The sequence below is a fragment of the Phyllobates terribilis genome, unplaced genomic scaffold (genome assembly GCF_046119375.1).
Source record: "Phyllobates terribilis strain yellow unplaced genomic scaffold, ASM4611937v1 Scaffold_1__5_contigs__length_1240528914, whole genome shotgun sequence".
Lineage (NCBI taxonomy): Eukaryota > Metazoa > Chordata > Amphibia > Anura > Dendrobatidae > Phyllobates > Phyllobates terribilis.
The window spans coordinates 855,347,748-855,366,136 of record NW_027362761.1 but is presented as its reverse complement, the minus strand read 5'-3'; the positions used below and the strand labels follow the sequence as shown (position 1 = coordinate 855,366,136).

At 44.2% G+C, this 18,389-nt stretch overlaps 1 protein-coding gene across 1 annotated transcript in view; it reads left to right on the top strand.

Moving 5' to 3' along the window:
- The window catches only part of LOC141153629 (eukaryotic translation initiation factor 4E), a 45,135-nt gene that overhangs the window by 18,059 nt on the left and 8,687 nt on the right, over positions 1–18,389 (top strand). The window contains exons 2-4 of the mRNA XM_073638605.1: positions 6,832–6,923; positions 8,892–8,987; positions 18,152–18,215. Of these exons, the coding sequence (XP_073494706.1) occupies positions 6,832–6,923; positions 8,892–8,987; positions 18,152–18,215 (252 nt within the window). The remainder of the gene's footprint in view (positions 1–6,831; positions 6,924–8,891; positions 8,988–18,151; positions 18,216–18,389) is intronic.

Sequence of the window (18,389 nt, the reverse complement as noted above, 5' to 3'; positions counted from 1 at the left end):
CAATGGCGGCGAAAACACAGCATTTCCGCAAAATAATTGGTAGTGCTGCGTTTTTTCCCACAATGATAAACTGCAGCGGAAATTTCCGCAGCATGTGCATAGCACATGCGGATTATCATTGAGGAACATTGCTGCCCTTCTACCATGCGTTTTTAATGTGTTTCCGCAGCTGCAGAAACGCATTAAAAACGCATCGTGGGCACACAGCCTTAGGATTTCATCCTTCTGTTTGGTTCACCTGACCCCAGTAACACCGAGGTCAGCATTCTGCCTTATGTCCTAATTCTAGAAGTCTCGTTTTTAGGAAATAGGTATACATTTAATGGTTACCTGGGTGGTTCATGCTGATATATATTTGGGCTTCTCTTCATGTTTAGTCAGTTCGTTGCCATGCTCCTCTGTTAGGACTATTAGCAGCTGATGGCATCAAAAGGTCGTTCTAGAGTTTTTCAAAAGTGGCCTAGGTAAAGCATTGTGTGGAAATCGTAAAGTCTGCAACTTTAGATGCTGCCAAGCAAGTCATTTGTGTTTTGGTATTGTCATGTACGGCCTTGTAAACGTTTTTGCTTATGTGTTGGAGCCTCCTTTGCATTGTATAAAAAAGTAACTTTTTTAGCTGTAACTGCGAATCTCGATTCAGACCAACATTGGCTCCAAAGTAGTGCTGCAGCAATTTTTGTGTGTACAAATAAAGCTAGTCTAGGCTTGCTGTGAGCTCCACCATTAAACTACATGCTCTCCTGTGTAGACAAGATGACCATCTCTGACTTCCAGTGACTTGCAGGATAACATCCCCTATTAAAGGGAACCTGTCAGCAGGACTTCACCCTCACCCACTCTCCCCCAAAACTATTTATATACACATTTAGTTCTTTCAAGTCCAGCAATACTTTTACATTGCCCGTCCATTACGGAGAAATCAGCATTTGAATCAATATGCAAATGAGGCTCCAGTGCTTTTGGCACATGGATGCTTTCTGAGCCTCTGTCATTCAGACTCTATTCCCTCCCAGCTCCACCGCCTCCTGCTTGTTCTTTTGCGTAAAGTTGCACAATCTGTGCAAGCTTGTTTGTTATAGCCATAATCATACTGACCTTGAGAATCATGTTTGTAATTTTTCCTATAGAATAAACGATAACGACAAAAGGCAGATTTGCATTCCCTTCCCTCCACCCACCATGATTTCATCCCACTTGTACATTTTTCCTGTACATTGAATGGTAAACTGAATGGTGTCACTCAGAACTGTAACTCGTCTCCTGATAAATATGAAAAAAAATGGTATGGCTATTGGAATAAGAGGAGGAAAAGAACAAAAGCATGGAAGCGAAAATGGTTTTGTAAAAATGTTTTGATTTATAACTCTGGATATAATGGTATATCAATGAATTGACTGCAGAGGTGCTTGGGTGGGGTGGGGGGGCAGCAAACGAACAGTCTGCTTTATATAGCAAGGCCATATGTAATACACATACAATATAAAATACATAAAAAATAAAAATAACTTAAACATTCTCTTATTTTCTGATACACTCCCTTTAACCCCTTTTTGACAAGGCATCTTTTTGTTTTTTTTTCCTTTGCTTCTTCCAACTGTCATAACCATTAGTTTTCCATTCATATAGCTGTAGGAGGGCTCTTAAATTCATTTATTTTTTCAGAATGAGTTGTATGTATTAGACATGTATGACGTGTGGTTAAAGATGTAGCATCCTCTAATTCCAACTCACCTTCCAAAAATAAAAACACATGCAATCGTAGTATTTTAATTTGCTGTTTGCAGTGGAGATTAATTTTATATATTTTAAACAAAGTTTTTTAGGGCCGTGAATATTTTTTTTTTTAATGGGGAAGGGAAGTGGTGAATCCCCAGCTTAGGTCTAAGATGAAAACAAAGCCCAAATGTCAATGATGCAATTGCCTTTTTTACCCCATTTTTGGCACACTTAGAATTTTTATTCCCCTTTTTCAGTACCTTGTAATGAATAGTGACATTCAAAACTACAGCCTCTCCCAGAAAAAAAAGCCCTCATGCATTTAACAGAAAAATAAAAAAGATCACTCTTAAAAGATGAAGAGAAAACTAATGTGCAAAAATGAAAAATTCTATGGTCCTTTAAAGAGTTAAATACCAATTGAGTCTCCTGTTGACCTGTGACAAGACTGTTGTGTTTCTAGCAGGTGTGATCATTTGTTAGGCAGTGAGAAATGAAACTTAGTTGCTGGGATTTGGAGGTTTGTTTGAATCCTCCCTTTTTATATGGCTTCAAGTCAGTCCTCCCATGTGTTAGAGGAGGGGACTGAATAGGAAAGTAAACTCTGATCCATTGTCTCATTGCATGAGGGCAGGTCTACTGGTGTGCTGCACATCCGACACACCCTGAAGCAGTGAAGAGGTAACTGAACACTGCATTGAGCTATACTGGTGGGAACAAAAAAACACCCAAACTTTCAAAGATGTTTCCCAAGTTTGTACTCACTACTATTTTCGCAATGTGGCATTTAATTCTGATTTTTCACATATGGGTCTTGTCATAAATTTATAATCTTTTCCACGTGTCATACTGTACTGAACTCTCCTATAGCCTAATCACATGGTCCACACAGAGTACTGTACTGAACTCTCCTATAGCCTAATCACGTGGTCCACACAGAGTACTGTACTGAACTCTCCTATAGCCTAATCACGTGGTCCACACAGAGTACTGTACTGAACTCTCCTATAGCCTAATCATGTGGTCCACACGTAGTACTGTACTCTCCTATAGCCTAATCACGTGGTCCACGCGTACCGTACTCTCCTATAGCCTAATCACATGGTCCACACGTAGTACCGTACTGTACTCTCCTATAGCCTAATCACATGGTCCACACGTAGTACTGTACTGAACTCTCCTATAGCCTAATCACATGGTCCACACGTAGTACTGTACTGAACTCTCCTATAGCCTAATCACATGGTCCACACGTAGTACTGAACTCTCCTATAGCCTAATCACATGGTCCACACGTAGTACTGTACTGAACTCTCCTATAGCCTAATCACATGGTCCACACGTAGTACTGTACTGAACTCTCCTATAGCCTAATCACATGGTCCACACGTAGTACTGTACTGAACTCTCCTATAGCCTAATCACATGGTCCACACGTAGTACTGTACTGAACTCTCCTATAGCCTAATCACATGGTCCACACGTAGTACTGTACTGTACTCTCCTATAGCCTAATCACATGGTCCACACGTAGTACTGTACTGAACTCTCCTATAGCCTAATCATGTGGTCCACACGTAGTACTGTACTGAACTCTCCTATAGCCTAATCACGTGGTCCACACGTAGTACTGTACTGTACTCTCCTATAGCCTAATCATGTGGTCCACACGTAGTACTGTACTGAACTCTCCTATAGCCTAATCACATGGTCCACACGTAGTACTGAACTCTCCTATAGCCTAATCATGTGGTCCACACGTAGTACTGTACTGAACTCTCCTATAGCCTAATCACATGGTCCACACGTAGTACTGTACTCTCCTATAGCCTAATCACATGGTCCACACGTAGTACTGTACTGAACTCTCCTATAGCCTAATCACATGGTCCACACGTAGTACCGTACTGTACTCTCCTATAGCCTAATCACATGGTCCACACGTAGTACTGTACTGAACTCTCCTATAGCCTAATCACATGGTCCACACGTAGTACTGTACTGAACTCTCCTATAGCCTAATCACATGGTCCACACGTAGTACTGTACTGAACTCTCCTATAGCCTAATCATGTGGTCCACACGTAGTACTGTACTGAACTCTCCTATAGCCTAATCATGTGGTCCACACGTAGTACTGTACTGAACTCTCCTATAGCCTAATCATGTGGTCCACACGTAGTACTGTACTGAACTCTCCTATAGCCTAATCATGTGGTCCACACGTAGTACTGTACTGAACTCTCCTATAGCCTAATCATGTGGTCCACACGTAGTACTGTACTGAACTCTCCTATAGCCTAATCACATGGTCCACACGTAGTACTGAACTCTCCTATAGCCTAATCATGTGGTCCACACGTAGTACTGTACTGAACTCTCCTATAGCCTAATCATGTGGTCCACACGTAGTACTGTACTGAACTCTCCTGTAGCCTAATCATGTGGTCCACACGTAGTACTGTACTGAACTCTCCTATAGCCTAATCACATGGTCCACACGTAGTACTGTACTGAACTCTCCTATAGCCTAATCACGTGGTCCACACGTAGTACTGTACTGAACTCTCCTATAGCCTAATCACGTGGTCCACACGTAGTACTGTACTGAACTCTCCTATAGCCTAATCATGTGGTCCACACGTAGTACTGTACTGAACTCTCCTATAGCCTAATCATGTGGTCCACACGTAGTACTGTACTGAACTCTCCTATAGCCTAATCACATGGTCCACACGTAGTACTGTACTGAACTCTCCTATAGCCTAATCACGTGGTCCACACGTACCGTACTCTCCTATAGCCTAATCACATGGTCCACACGTAGTACCGTACTGTACTCTCCTATAGCCTAATCACATGGTCCACACGTAGTACTGTACTGAACTCTCCTATAGCCTAATCACATGGTCCACACGTAGTACTGTACTGAACTCACCTATAGCCTAATCACATGGTCCACACGTAGTACCGTACTGTACTCTCCTATAGCCTAATCACGTGGTCCACACGTAGTACCGTACTGAACTCTCCTGTAGCCTAATCATGTGGTCCACACGTAGTACTGTACTGAACTCTCCTATAGCCTAATCACATGGTCCACACGTAGTACTGTACTCTCCTATGGCCCTATTGGTGCTGTGACACTGATTTAAAACGATACCTGCGGTAAAGAAAATTTTTTTGTGGGTGTTGTGTAAGCAGGGTTTGATGTGTTCTTATAATCATAGCTCCTTGCGTCGGGGCTGGACTGTGGGCAGTGTCTTTGGCTCTGCCACAGTCCCTTTGCTGCTCCTTTTGTCTTTATCATCCCTTTGGGTTAAACTTTGTGCAGTCCTAGCATAGGAAAATGGTAGCGACACATGAGCAAATTGACCTCCTTGCGGCCTTCAGTAAGGTAGCAACGCATGCGCAGGTTGAAATCTCGGCTCGTCATTTGCCAAGGTCTAAATTTGCGCACGTGCAGCTACCGGCACCATTTGCCTGAAGACCGCCAGATCAATGTGCGCTAGCGCTGCCCGTGGCTAGGATGGTGCCGGCATGAAACTTCGGCTATGTGCCCACGTAGCAGATTTGATGCAGAGCGTTTTTGCCTCTCTGGCAGAAAAAGCATGCAGATTTACAGGCGTTTTTTTCTGCCAGAGAGAAGCGTTTTTTGCATGCGTTTTTTCAAGCACTTTTCCAAGCGATTTTGAGCATCACTTGGAAAAGTGCTTGACAAGTTGGTCACACCATATAAATCCATGCAACCAGCATGGATTTATATTGTGTGCCCAACTTAGATGCTCTAAATGTTGCATCTGTAGTAAAAAAAAAAAAAAAAAAGTTAAAAAGAAAAAAAAAACCTGTATACTCACCTCTCCGGCGGTGATCCTCTCTCCTCGGCGTCCTGCTGTGTACTGGCCGGACCTGCGGTGATTTAATTTAGTCAGCTGATGGTCACCTGACCGCTGATGTCAGCGGTCACGTGACCATCAGCTGACTAAATGACGTCAACGCAGGTCCTGCCAGAACACCGCGGGACGCCGCCGAGAGAAGACCGGAGAGGCTAGTATACAGGTTGTTTTTATTAACTTTATTTTTTTTTCACCGCGTGGTAGCCAGGATGAAGAGTAGTTGTAGTCTCCTCTTCATCCCAGGTACCACAAGCACCGCGATTATTCTGCAAATTTGCAGCCATTGAATTTAATTGAAACGCAGCAAATCCACATATACCTGCAGGTTTGCTGCCTTTCAATGTTCCTCAATGGCCGCGAATTTGCAGCGTAATCCCGGTAGAAATGGTCATGCTGTGTTTTGCAACGCAATGCGAATTCGGCATGCTAATTAGCGAATCATGTGCACAGCACATCCGAATTCACATTGCTTTGCATGGCAGACTGTTTTACAAGTGTTTTCGCGGCCGTAAAAATGCCGCAAAAACGCTACGTGGGCACATGGCCTTAAACCAGGAGGATGATAACGACAACAATAGCAGCAGAGAGGCTGACTGGATTATTTGTGCTGGAATTAAAATCATTGTTGTCAACTGTACATCAGCCTATGTAAGCAGGGACTGTGCATGCGATGGGGGAGAGTATGATTGTGTTACCGATCGCTAAGCCAAATGCATCCTCTGTAGAATGGAGGAAGGCCATTATCTGGTAATACTTCTTCCCTAGTCCTTATCTGTATATACAATGCGAAGCATGCTAATGTAGTGTCAACACTTGGATCGTTCTCAGGATATATTCTAGGGCGGAGATTGGAAGAGCTGAAGGATTTTTTTGTAACATCGATATTTTGAGGGACTCATCTGATCCCATTTAATGTGGTAGCAGTATACACGAGGAGAGGACAAAGCATTAGGACGTCATCCCCAACAGTCCGTGTATTTCTGCAAATGGCGTTCATGCTTAATACTGTATAAATCGAGATTTTCAAAATGTTGTATCCATTTTTTTCATCATACCATCTATCCTATGATTATCTTAATTCCACAACTTTTCCTTCTTGACTTTCCAGTTTCAATGATGAGTGTATATGTGCTAATTTTAGGTTTTACTGACATTGATGGTGACAAGTCTGTGGATATAAATTATTTTCATTTATGTAAAATTGTTACTTTCTTTGTAGGAAACTGTCAGTACTCAAGAAGAAGAAAAAACAGAGACTAGTCAGGAGATTGTAAACCCTGAGCACTACATTAAGCATCCACTACAGAACAGGTATGCAATAAGTCACATTAAGGCAGGAATAACACTTTCAGGTGCTGTCTTTTGAGCCCAACACAGAAATGGATCCCAAAACATGGAAAAATTGACTCTTCTATTATTAATATCCATTCCTAAGCTTGGCCTCATAAACTGCTTCGTGTTTTTTCAGGCCTATGACGTACTATTAAGACTAAATAGTTATGCCTTCCCTCCAACCTAATGTCACTCTGAAGGAACATCTCTTCTGGGTACTGAATGATATAACACACACCCTGCACTAATAAATGAAAGGTAGTCACCCTCTGATATGCTGTGGTCTGTGCTGATCACAGCATCTAAGTAGTTGGACAGAGGGTGGAGGTCTTCCTCTGTCAGCCCAATGACCTAACAATGGCACCCAGAATCATCAGGGCCTTAATTGGCTTCCTGTCACTATTGTACTGACAGGCATATGCATTCCAATGCAAAAGTATCCCAGCGTACTATACAAGCAGTCAGGATCATATCTGCAAGTTACCTACTCAGACAAAATAAGGTTTTAGAAATGAAAATTTTTTTTCTGAAGGACAAAATTGACGTGGTCATTAAAAGGACCTTGTTACCAGATTTTCCCAATATAAACTAAAGCCACCACCTTTAACTCCTCTTGTACCGCAGTCCAACAATCTGTATATAAGCCCACCTGGATGTCCAAAAAAATTTTATAATATAGTTATAATTCTGCCACGCTATAGGCTAATTGGTGCTCTGCGGCCCAATGAGTGTTGCTGGTCTTTGCTTTGTAACAAAAAGTGATGACAGATTCTCTTTTAAAAAAAGAATCTGTTACCAATGTCGTCCCCTTCCAGACCCGTGCTCTCCACCTGGACTGGAAGTGATGACATCCCGACTGCCAGTCCTGAAGTGTGCTGTTAAATACATGGTCAATGGTTTTTCTCTTCATAGTTTGAGTTGCAAAAGACACTTGGCACTCATGAAATGTGTTCAAAATGATTTTTTTTATATTATAGTGGAAACTCCAGAAAATAATAAGAGAAGTTTCGGTCAATACAAGACCTTCATCAGTCTTCTGGATGGTGAAGTGCTGCCTATAACAGCGCTGAGTACACGTCTGTGGTGTCCAAAGCTCAGACAGGAAGCACACCCTGAGGAAGGTCTTGTATTGACTGAAACATCTTATTTTCTGGAGATTCCACTATAATAAAAAAAAAAAAAAAATCATTTTGAACACATTTCATGAGTGCCAAGTGTCTTTTGCAACTCAAACTACGGATTGGGATCCTACTGGGTCCAGAAGTGCCGTGCTTTTTTTCAGACCATGTTTTTCACTTCAGATGCCTAAAATTTTATTTGCAAAATGTTGAGAGCCCTCTAACAGTGCAGTAACAGACATGAATTTATTGACGGCCATCACTTTTTGTGGTACCTAGAGTTTTGGAAAGTGATGCCTATATTTGTGTGCCTATCATTGACTGTGCCCTCATTCTCTGCTTTTCTCCTGTATGCGCCATGTTTTCTCTATGCTTTGGCAGTATTTCATCTTGAGATTTGTTGGATTATCTAGAGATCTCATGATAGACTACCTCTTGTTGGTTGCAGTTTTTCTAAGATTTCATTACCTGGAAGACTCTCATTCCCTCTTGGAACTCTTTATTCCACTGGTTCCACCAGTAAATATTTCATTTATTGTACAGATCATGAAAAACTGACCACTAATGTTTGTGCTTTACAAAATGATGCAATAAAGTTCTTACCTTTTTAGTTTCATAGTCTGGCGCCACCTCTTGTTCAGTGAGTATATTTCTGTGCACCTCCACCCGCTGAGCTGAGCGCTGACGGACCCACACACTTGGTGTATATATCACCCATCTCGGCTGTGGTTTTCAAGTTTAGAAATGTATTTTGCACTTTTAATTGATTGCATTAACCTTTAACACGACACTCGCACTGCCCTATTTCATTAACATTTCACTGTTACAGATGGGCCTTGTGGTTCTTCAAAAATGACAAAAGCAAAACCTGGCAAGCCAACCTTCGCCTAATTTCAAAGTTTGACACAGTTGAAGATTTTTGGGCGTAAGTATCCACATATTTGGTTAAGACTTCCTACTTTTCTGAATGTCTTTGCTATTGTGGTAAAAAACTAGCCGCTCCTCAGATTATGGAAAACAAAGTATAACATGGCTAACAGTGCAGCTGATGTCCTTCATTTATAGTGTTGCCTGGCGTTACACTTTCTGCCACATATAGGCACTGTACAGATCCTACCTGGCAATGTGTCCCATTTGTTCCAGTAGTTCAGTGCCCATGTGACGAGGCAAAGGGTGAAAGCCATTGGTTGGCTTGTCGGAGAAAAACTGATAAAACAGGTAAAAAGTCATGTTAGCCCAAATAAATAAGGTAATTAACCGCTTCCCACATTGAGACCATAGTAAACATCCTGGGCGGGGGTAGGGGTCTGCAAGTGTGCAGGAGGCTGAGGAGCTGAACTCCTTCCACATGCTGTTGATGTTGTCTAGGTTACATCTAAGGTTAGGCAGCTGCTGTTAATCCTTTAGATCAGGGCTCGACAAACCCAGGCGCCTGGTCGCCAGTGGCGCCTAGAAAATGTTGTCTGGCGCCTAGCCCACACACCCGCCCGCCCACTCACTGTCGGGGCCCGGGCCCACACACCCGCCCGCCCACTCACTGTCCGGGCCCGGGCCCACACACCCGCCCGCCCACTCACTGTCGGGGCCCGGGCCCACACACCCGCCCGCCCACTCACTGTCGGGGCCCGGGCCCACACACCCGCCCGCCCACTCACTGTCGGGGCCCGGGCCCACACACCCGCCCGCCCACTCACTGTCGGGGCCCGGGCCCACACACCCGCCCGCCCACTCACTGTCGGGGCCCGGGCCCACACACCCGCCCGCCCACTCACTGTCGGGGCCCGGGCCCACACACCCGCCCGCCCACTCACTGTCGGGGCCCGGGCCCACACACCCGCCCGCCCACTCACTGTCGGGGCCCGGGCCCACACACCCGCCCGCCCACTCACTGTCGGGGCCCGGGCCCACACACCCGCCCGCCCACTCACTGTCGGGGCCCGGGCCCACACACCCGCCCGCCCACTCACTGTCGGGGCCCGGGCCCACACACCCGCCCGCCCACTCACTGTCGGGGCCCGGGCCCACACACCCGCCCGCCCACTCACTGTCGGGGCCCGGGCCCACACACCCGCCCGCCCACTCACTGTCGGGGCCCGGGCCCACACACCCGCCCGCCCACTCACTGTCCGGGCCCGGGCCCACACACCCGCCCGCCCACTCACTGTCGGGGCCCGGGCCCACACACCCGCCCGCCCACTCACTGTCGGGGCCCGGGCCCACACACCCGCCCGCCCACTCACTGTCGGGGCCCGGGCCCACACACCCGCCCGCCCACTCACTGTCGGGGCCCGGGCCCACACACCCGCCCGCCCACTCACTGTCGGGGCCCGGGCCCACACACCCGCCCGCCCACTCACTGTCGGGGCCCGGGCCCACACACCCGCCCGCCCACTCACTGTCGGGGCCCGGGCCCACACACCCGCCCGCCCACTCACTGTCGGGGCCCGGGCCCACACACCCGCCCGCCCACTCACTGTCGGGGCCCGGGCCCACACACCCGCCCGCCCACTCACTGTCGGGGCCCTGGCAGCTTCCTCGGCACCTGTTCAGGGACGCAGGCGCTGCTTGATTGCCGGCACTCCCCCCAGACATGGCCGCGCGCTGTCCGGCTGTGTCTGCTAGTAATGACACGGCAGGGTCGACGGCACTGCACCTTTTAATTGTGCTTGTGTGTCGCTCCTGCCGCGTCATTACTAGCAGACACAACCGCACAGTGCGCGGCCATGTCTGGGGGAAGTGCCGGCAATCAAACATCGTCGGAGCGGAGGTCCTGCACAGATGGGCAGGAGGGGCCCGGACCCGACCGCAAGTGGGCCCCTCTGATGTTCCAGGGCCATGAAGTCTGTGACACGCCGGGGGCCCTGCACTGCCCCATACCCGAGGAGCTGCTGGACAGGACACTGGACCGGGGACAGGTGAGTGAGGCTTCCCCAATCCCCATATTAAAAATATTAGTCATGGGTCTGTGTGAGTGCATGTATGTGAATGTCAGTGTATATGACTGTGTATATATATTTGTCTGTTTTATCTGTGTATGTCTGTGTGTGCGCACGCATATGTCTGCGTACCGTGTGTGCGCACGCATATGTCTGCGTACCGTGTGTGCGCACGCATATGTCTGCGTACCGTGTGTGCGCACGCATATGTCTGCGTACCGTGTGTGCGCACGCATATGTCTGCGTACCGTGTGTGCGCACGCATATGTCTGCGTACCGTGTGTGCGCACGCATATGTCTGCGTACCGTGTGTGCGCACGCATATGTCTGCGTACCGTGTGTGCGCACGCATATGTCTGCGTACCGTGTGTGCGCACGCATATGTCTGCGTATGTGAAGGATGAGGGGGCAGGCTGGGCCATGTGTAAAATATATATATATATATATATATATATATATATATATATATATATATATATATATATATATATATATATATATATATATATATATATATATATATATATATATATTTTATTTATTTATTTCTCCGCCGTATCTGTGCATCATGAATCGTGTATGTGTTAAAAGGGCCCACTGAGACTCTTTCGCCCGGGGCCCAGAAAAACCTGGAGCCGGCCCTGGGGGGAAGGATCGCTGTGGCCGGGGGCCCGTTCTCATCTCCCGCTACCTGTGTAAGTACATACAAAGGCCGTGCTCCCCGGGGAGACGCCGTGTGTGAGGGGGTCTATATGTACAGTTTGTCAACAAAAAAAATTCTGGCTCCTAAATTTTTTGGCTGGCTCCTAGATTCTGAACAACTTTGTCGACCCCTGCTTTAGATGCCGCTGCCTATCTCTGAAGGGGTACCATGGCAGTTGGGGGGCCTGCTAAAGGGTCCCCATGGCTGTCATCCTGCTACCCCTGTGAAGATCAGCCATAGGAGAGAATGATTTCACCTACATGCTGCAATAATGTGGTACAAGCCATGGAGACTAATAATGTAAAAAAATGAAATCACAGTATAAAAATAACCTCAAAACACTGTAAATGATAAAAACCATAGAACTGCAGATTTTTTTCCCCCAGAATTGCGTGTTTTTGGCCACCGCGACATTTCAATAAAAGGCGACGAAAATGTATCTACCCCAAAATGTTATTAATAAAAACGTCCGCTCAGGGCTCAAAATATAAGCTCTCACACAGCCACAGATCCCAAAAAATGGAAATGTTACGGGTCTTGAGAAAATGGTAACAAACGGAAAAAAAAAACCATTTCTATACAAATTTTGGAATTTATTTTCACCACTTATATAAAAAATAAACTATATATGTTTGATATCTGCGTACTCATACTGACCTGGGGAATCCTATTGCCAGGTCAGTTTTACCATATACGGGTGCATCTCATTAAATTAGAATATCATCAAAAAGTTTTAATTATTTCCGTTCTTCAATACAAAAAGTGAAACTCCTATATTATAAAGAGTCGTTACAAACAGTGATCTATTTCAAGTGTTTATTTCTGTTAACCCCTTTCCGACCTTGTCAGTAATAGTACGTAGCTGAGCCCTGGGACTTATGGACCAGCTACGAATTATTACGCGCGCTGCGATCGCGCCCGCACACTCGGTGTGGGACGATCGCCGCGGGGTATCAGCTGATTGTTATAGCAGACACCCGGTGCTATGTGCAGGGAGCGGTCCCGCACAGCTCCCTGCACATTAACCCCCGCAATGCTGCGATCGAAGTCTATCGCAGCATTGCGGTGGCAAGGGGGGAGGTGATCATTATACTCACCTCTCCTGCCGGCGTCGTCATGACAACATCCGGGTCTCCAGGAGGCAGGATGTTACTTTGGACATGCGCAGTGCGCAGCCAAAGTAATGTCTCCCCTGTGTGCAGCGCTGACAGGCTGCATGACATGGGGAGCTGCTGCTCTCTATGCAGTACAGCCGATCAGGCTGCAAAAAATGAAAGTCCCATAGTGGGACAATGTGTAAGAGGAAAAAAAAAAAAAAAAAAAATTGTAAAAATAAAAATAAATAAAATAAAAAAATGAAAAAAATAATCCCCAAAAAATAAAAATATATTGAACCCATAATATTTATTTATTATGAAATAAAAAAAATAAACCAATAAAAGTACATATATTTGGTATCACCGCGTCCGGAACGACCTGACCTATAAAACTGTCCCACTAGTTAACCCCTTTAGTGAACATGGTAAAAGAATAAAAATAAACGAAGCAAAAAAACATGCTTTATCATACCGCCAAACAAAAAAATGCAATAACACGCGATCAAAAAGACTAATATAAATAAAAATGGTACCGCTGAAAACCTCATCTTGTCCCGCAAAAAACAAGCCACCATACAGCTCCATCAGAAAAATAAGTTATAGCTCTCAGAATAAAGCGATACAAAAAAATTATTTTTTCTAGAAAATCGTTTTTATTGTGTAAAAGCGCCAAAACATAAAAAAATGATATAAATGCGGTACCGCTGTAAACGTACTGACCCAAAGAATAACGCTGCATTATCAATTTTACCACACGCGGAACGGCATAAAAAAAAACTCAAAAATCCTGAATTGTTGGTTTTTGTTTATTCTGCCTCCCAAAAATCAGAATAGATTTGTCCCGCAAAAAATAAACCATCACGTGACTGTCGGCCAAAATATGGAAAAATTATAGCTCTCGAAATATGGTGATGCAAAAACTAGTCTTTGCAAAAAAAAGCGTCTTTTAGTGTGTGACAGCTGTCAATCATAAAAACCCGATATGAATCTCCTATTGCTGTAATCACTCCGACCCGAAGAATATAGTCTAATCACTTATACCACGCGAGGAATGGTGTAAAAAAATAAACTCTAGGGTTCGGGTTAGGGTTGTATTAGAGTTGGGGTTGGGATTTTTTCAAAAGTAAAGAAAAAAAAAAATGATGACTATGGCGATCAGTGTTGAGCGCAAGTGCTCGCTACTTGAATTTGCATCGGGTGCTCTGGTATGCACTGAGCATCGCGGGTGTTCGAGTGACATGCTAGAGTCTCTGCCCCATATGCTTAACGGCCAAAAAAACTTTGCTGGGATCGCCTGCCATGCACGAGCGATCCCCGCATGTTTTTTTTTTGGGTGTCAAACAACCGTGAAACATGCGGGGCAGGGAGTCGAGCACCCGCGATACTTGGTGAGTACCTGATGCAAACTCAAGTAGCGAGCACTTGCACTCGACTAATGACAACTTAGTCAATATGATGACCTAATGTTGTCAAATTCTGTCGTACATTTGGGTTCAAAATGTACACTATACCCCTTGATAAAATCCTTGAGGGGTCTGGTTTCCAAAAATTGAGTCAATTGTGGGGGGGTTTCCACTATTTCGGCACATCAGGGGCTCACGAAATGCGACATGGCGTCCGCTCTTGATTCCATCCAATTTTGCGTTCAAAAAGTCACACAGTGCGCCTTCCCTTCTGGACCCTGACGTGCGCCCAAACAGTGTATTTTCCCCACATATGGGGTTTTGGCGTACTCTGGAGAAATTGCACAACAGTTTTTGGGGTCCATTTTCTCCTCTTACCCTTGTGAAACTAAAAAATTTGGGCAAAAATCATTTTTGTGGAAAAAGTTAATTTTTTTTATTTTCACGGCTTCATGTTCTAAACTTCTGTGAAGCACCTGGGGGTTAAGGGTGCTCACCGCACATCTAGATAAGTTCCCTCAGGGGTCTAGTTTCCAAAATGGTGTCACTTGTGGGAGTTTTCCACTGTTTAGGCACATCCGCTAATTATTCAAGCAAATTTTACATTCAAAAAGTCAAATGTTGCTCCTTCCCTTCCGAACCCTGCCGTGCGCCCAAACAGTGGTTTTCCCCCACGTATGGGTTATCTGCTTACTCAGGAGAGATTGCTCAACAAGTTGCATGGTGCAATGTCTCCTGTTACCCTTATGAAAATGCAAAACTGGGGGCTGAAAAACATTTTTGTGGGAAAAATGTGAAAATTTTATTTTCACAGCTCCATGTTATAAACTTCTGTGAAGCACCTGAGGGTTCAAGGTGCTCACCATACATCTAGATAAGTTCCCTGAGGGGTCTAGTTTCCAAAATGGTGTCACTTGTGGGGGGTTTCCACTGTTTAGACACATCAGGGGCTCTCCAAACGCAACATGGCGTCCGCTAATTATTCAAGCAAATTTTACATTCAAAAAGTCAAATGTCACTCCTTCCCTTCTGAGCCCTGCTGTGCGCCCAAACAGTGTTTTTTCCCCACATATGGGGTATCTGCGTGCTCAGGGGAAATTGCTCAACAAATTTTGGGGTCCATTTTTTTTCCTGTTACCCCTGCAAAAATAAAAAAATTGGGGTCTAAAGTAACATTTTTGTGAAAAAAGTTAAATGTTCATTTTTTTCTTCCCCATTCCAAAAATTCCTGTGAAGCACGTGAAGGGTTAATAAACTTCTTGAATGTGGTTTTGAGCACCTTGAGGGGTGCAGTTTATAGAATGGTGTCACTTTTGCATATTTTCTGTCATAAAGGCCCCTCAAAGTCACTTCAAATGTGATGTGGTCCCTAAAAACAAATGTTTTTGTAAATTTTGTTGGAAAAATGAGAAATCGCTGATCAACTTTTAACCCTTATAGCACACTAATAAAAAAAAAAATTTGGGTTCCAAAATTGTGGGAAATGTTAAGTATTTTGTGTAACATATCTCTGACTTAATGGAATAAAAATTAAAATTTTGAAAATTGTGAAGTTTTCGCCAAATTTCCAATTTTTTTCACAAATAAACGCAAGTGATATCAAAGATATTTTACCACAATCATGAAGTACGATATGTCATGAAAAAGCAGTCTCAGAATCAGGGGGATCCGTTGAAGCGTTCCAGAGTAATTACCTCATAAAGTGACAGTGGCCAGAATTGTAAAAATTGGCCTGGTCATTAACGTGCAAACCACCCTAGGGGGTAAAGGGGTTAATGTTGATGATTATGGCTTACAGCCACTGAAAACACAGAAGTCATTATCTCAGTAAATTAGAATACTTTATAACAGCTTGAAAATGTTTTTAAAATCTGAAATGTATGTTCAGTAAATGCACTCAATACTTGGTCGAGGCTTTTTTTGCATCAATTACTGCATCAATGTAGCGTGGCATAGAGGCGATCAGCCTGTGGCACTGCTGAGGTGTTATGGAAGCCCAGGTTGCTGTGATAGCAGCCTTCAGCTCGTCTGCATTGTTGGGTCTGGTGTCTCTCATCTTCCTCTTGACAATACCCCATAGATTCAGGCGAGTTTGCTGGCCAATCAAGTACAGTGATACTGTTGTTTTTAAACCAGGTATTGGTACTTTTGGCAGTGTGGACAGGTGCCAAGTCCTGCTGGAGAATGACATTTCCATCTCCAAAAAGCTTGTCGGCAGAGGGAAGCATGAAGTGCTCTAAAATTTCTTTGTAGGCGGCTGCGCTGACTTTGGTCTTGATAAAACACAGTGGACCTACATCAGCAGATGACATGGCTCCCCAAACCATCACTGATTGTGGAAACTTCACACTAGACCTCAAGCAGCTTGGATTGTGGCCTCTCCACTCTTCCTCCAGACTCTGGACCTTGATTTTCAAATGAGAATTGGAACTCTGGGACCTTGTGGAGTGTGTCAATGACTGCCTTCTGGACATCTGTCAAGTCAGCAGTCTTCCCCATGATTGTGGAGCCTACTGAAAGAGACTAAGGGACCTTTTTAAACGCTTAGGAAGCCTTTGCAGGTGTTTTTTGTTAATTATTTCAATTTACTGAGATAATGGCTTTTGTGTTTTCATTGGCTGTAAGCCATAATCACCAACATTAACAGAAATAAACACTTGAAATAGGTCACTCTGTGTGTAATGACTCTATATAATGAGTTTCATTTTTTGTATTGAAGAACTGAAATTAACTTTTTGATATTCTAATTTAGTGAGAAGCACTTGTAGTGAACATGGTAAATTAATTGTGGAATTGCACTTTTTTTTTTTGTTGCAATTTCTCCTCACTTGAAATTTTTAATTTTTTCCTGTCTTCCAGTACACTGTTGTAAAATTAACTGTAATTCAAAAGTGCATGTTGTCCAGCAAAAACAAGCCATCATACGGCTATGTGGACGGAAATGTAAAAAAAAAAAATTCTCTCTTGAAGGAAGGGGAGTTAAAAAAACGGAAAATGGCCCGGTGGTGAAGGAGTTAAACAACTGCCTATTGGTAAAGGTTTACCGATTGGAAGTCATTTAGTGCTGCCCATTGATCATATTCTTGGTCTGTGTGCACACTTTAAGTATTTGCTGCTTTTTTGTCATGCTTGTTTTGCACATTTGTCATAAAAAGTGAAGGATTTCTAGTAGCAGCAACGTGAGTGAATGAGCTTTCTGAAGGCTTATGTACATGTTGCTTATTTTTTCCTCGTAGATTGAAGCAGCAACATGTCATTTTGTAACTTTTGTCGCCTATTCTAATGAATGGTAAAAATACATGCCAAAAAGCGCTTATTTTATGTTGCATTTTCCTGCCAACACAAGTATTTGCAGCAGATTTTTCTGCTGTAAATACTGAACATGTGCACATACCCTTAGTCTATACTTGTTTCTTGTCTATGCAATAATTATCACAACCAGAACTTGCTGGGAACAACACCTTTGTGCTTTGCCACGGTCTTCCCTTAATCTATTGATATAGATTAGCGTTTTTATGAATGGCCTCCATAGCTCTTGTTCTTTTTTCCTTTCTGATATTAACTTATGGGAAAAGCACAGTGGTCCTAATTATGCAGGTGAAGCGTGCAGCACGGTGGCTCAGTGGTTAGCACTGCAGCCTCGCAGCGCTGGGGTCCTGAGTTCAAATCCCACCAAGGACAACATCTGCAAGGAGTTTGTATGTTCTCCCTGTGTCTGCGTGGGTTTCCTCCGGGTTCTCCGGTTTCCTCCCATACTCCACATACTGATAGGGAATGTAGATTGTGAGCCCCAATGGGGACAGTGCCGATAATGTCTGTAAAGTGCTGTGGAATTAATGGTGCTATATAAGTGAGTAAAATAAGAAGCATATTCTAGGTTCGTCATTGTAGTCCTGACTACCAGATTTCTGCTGATTCTTCATGACTTTTTTTTTTTATCCCCCTCTCAGGCTATACAATCACATTCAGTTGTCTAGTAACTTAATGTCAGGTTGTGACTACTCCCTCTTTAAGGTAAGTCTTACACTATATATCAGATGGCTGATTACTGATAGCGATTTTGTGTGTAGCATATAATTGTTTAAAATATCAGCATTTTTGCGGTGGGCGGTATGAACCAGCTGACGAATTCCATTTTAAATGGCAACTTTCATTTTTAGTTATGGGTGATCAGTGCCCTCCATTGTT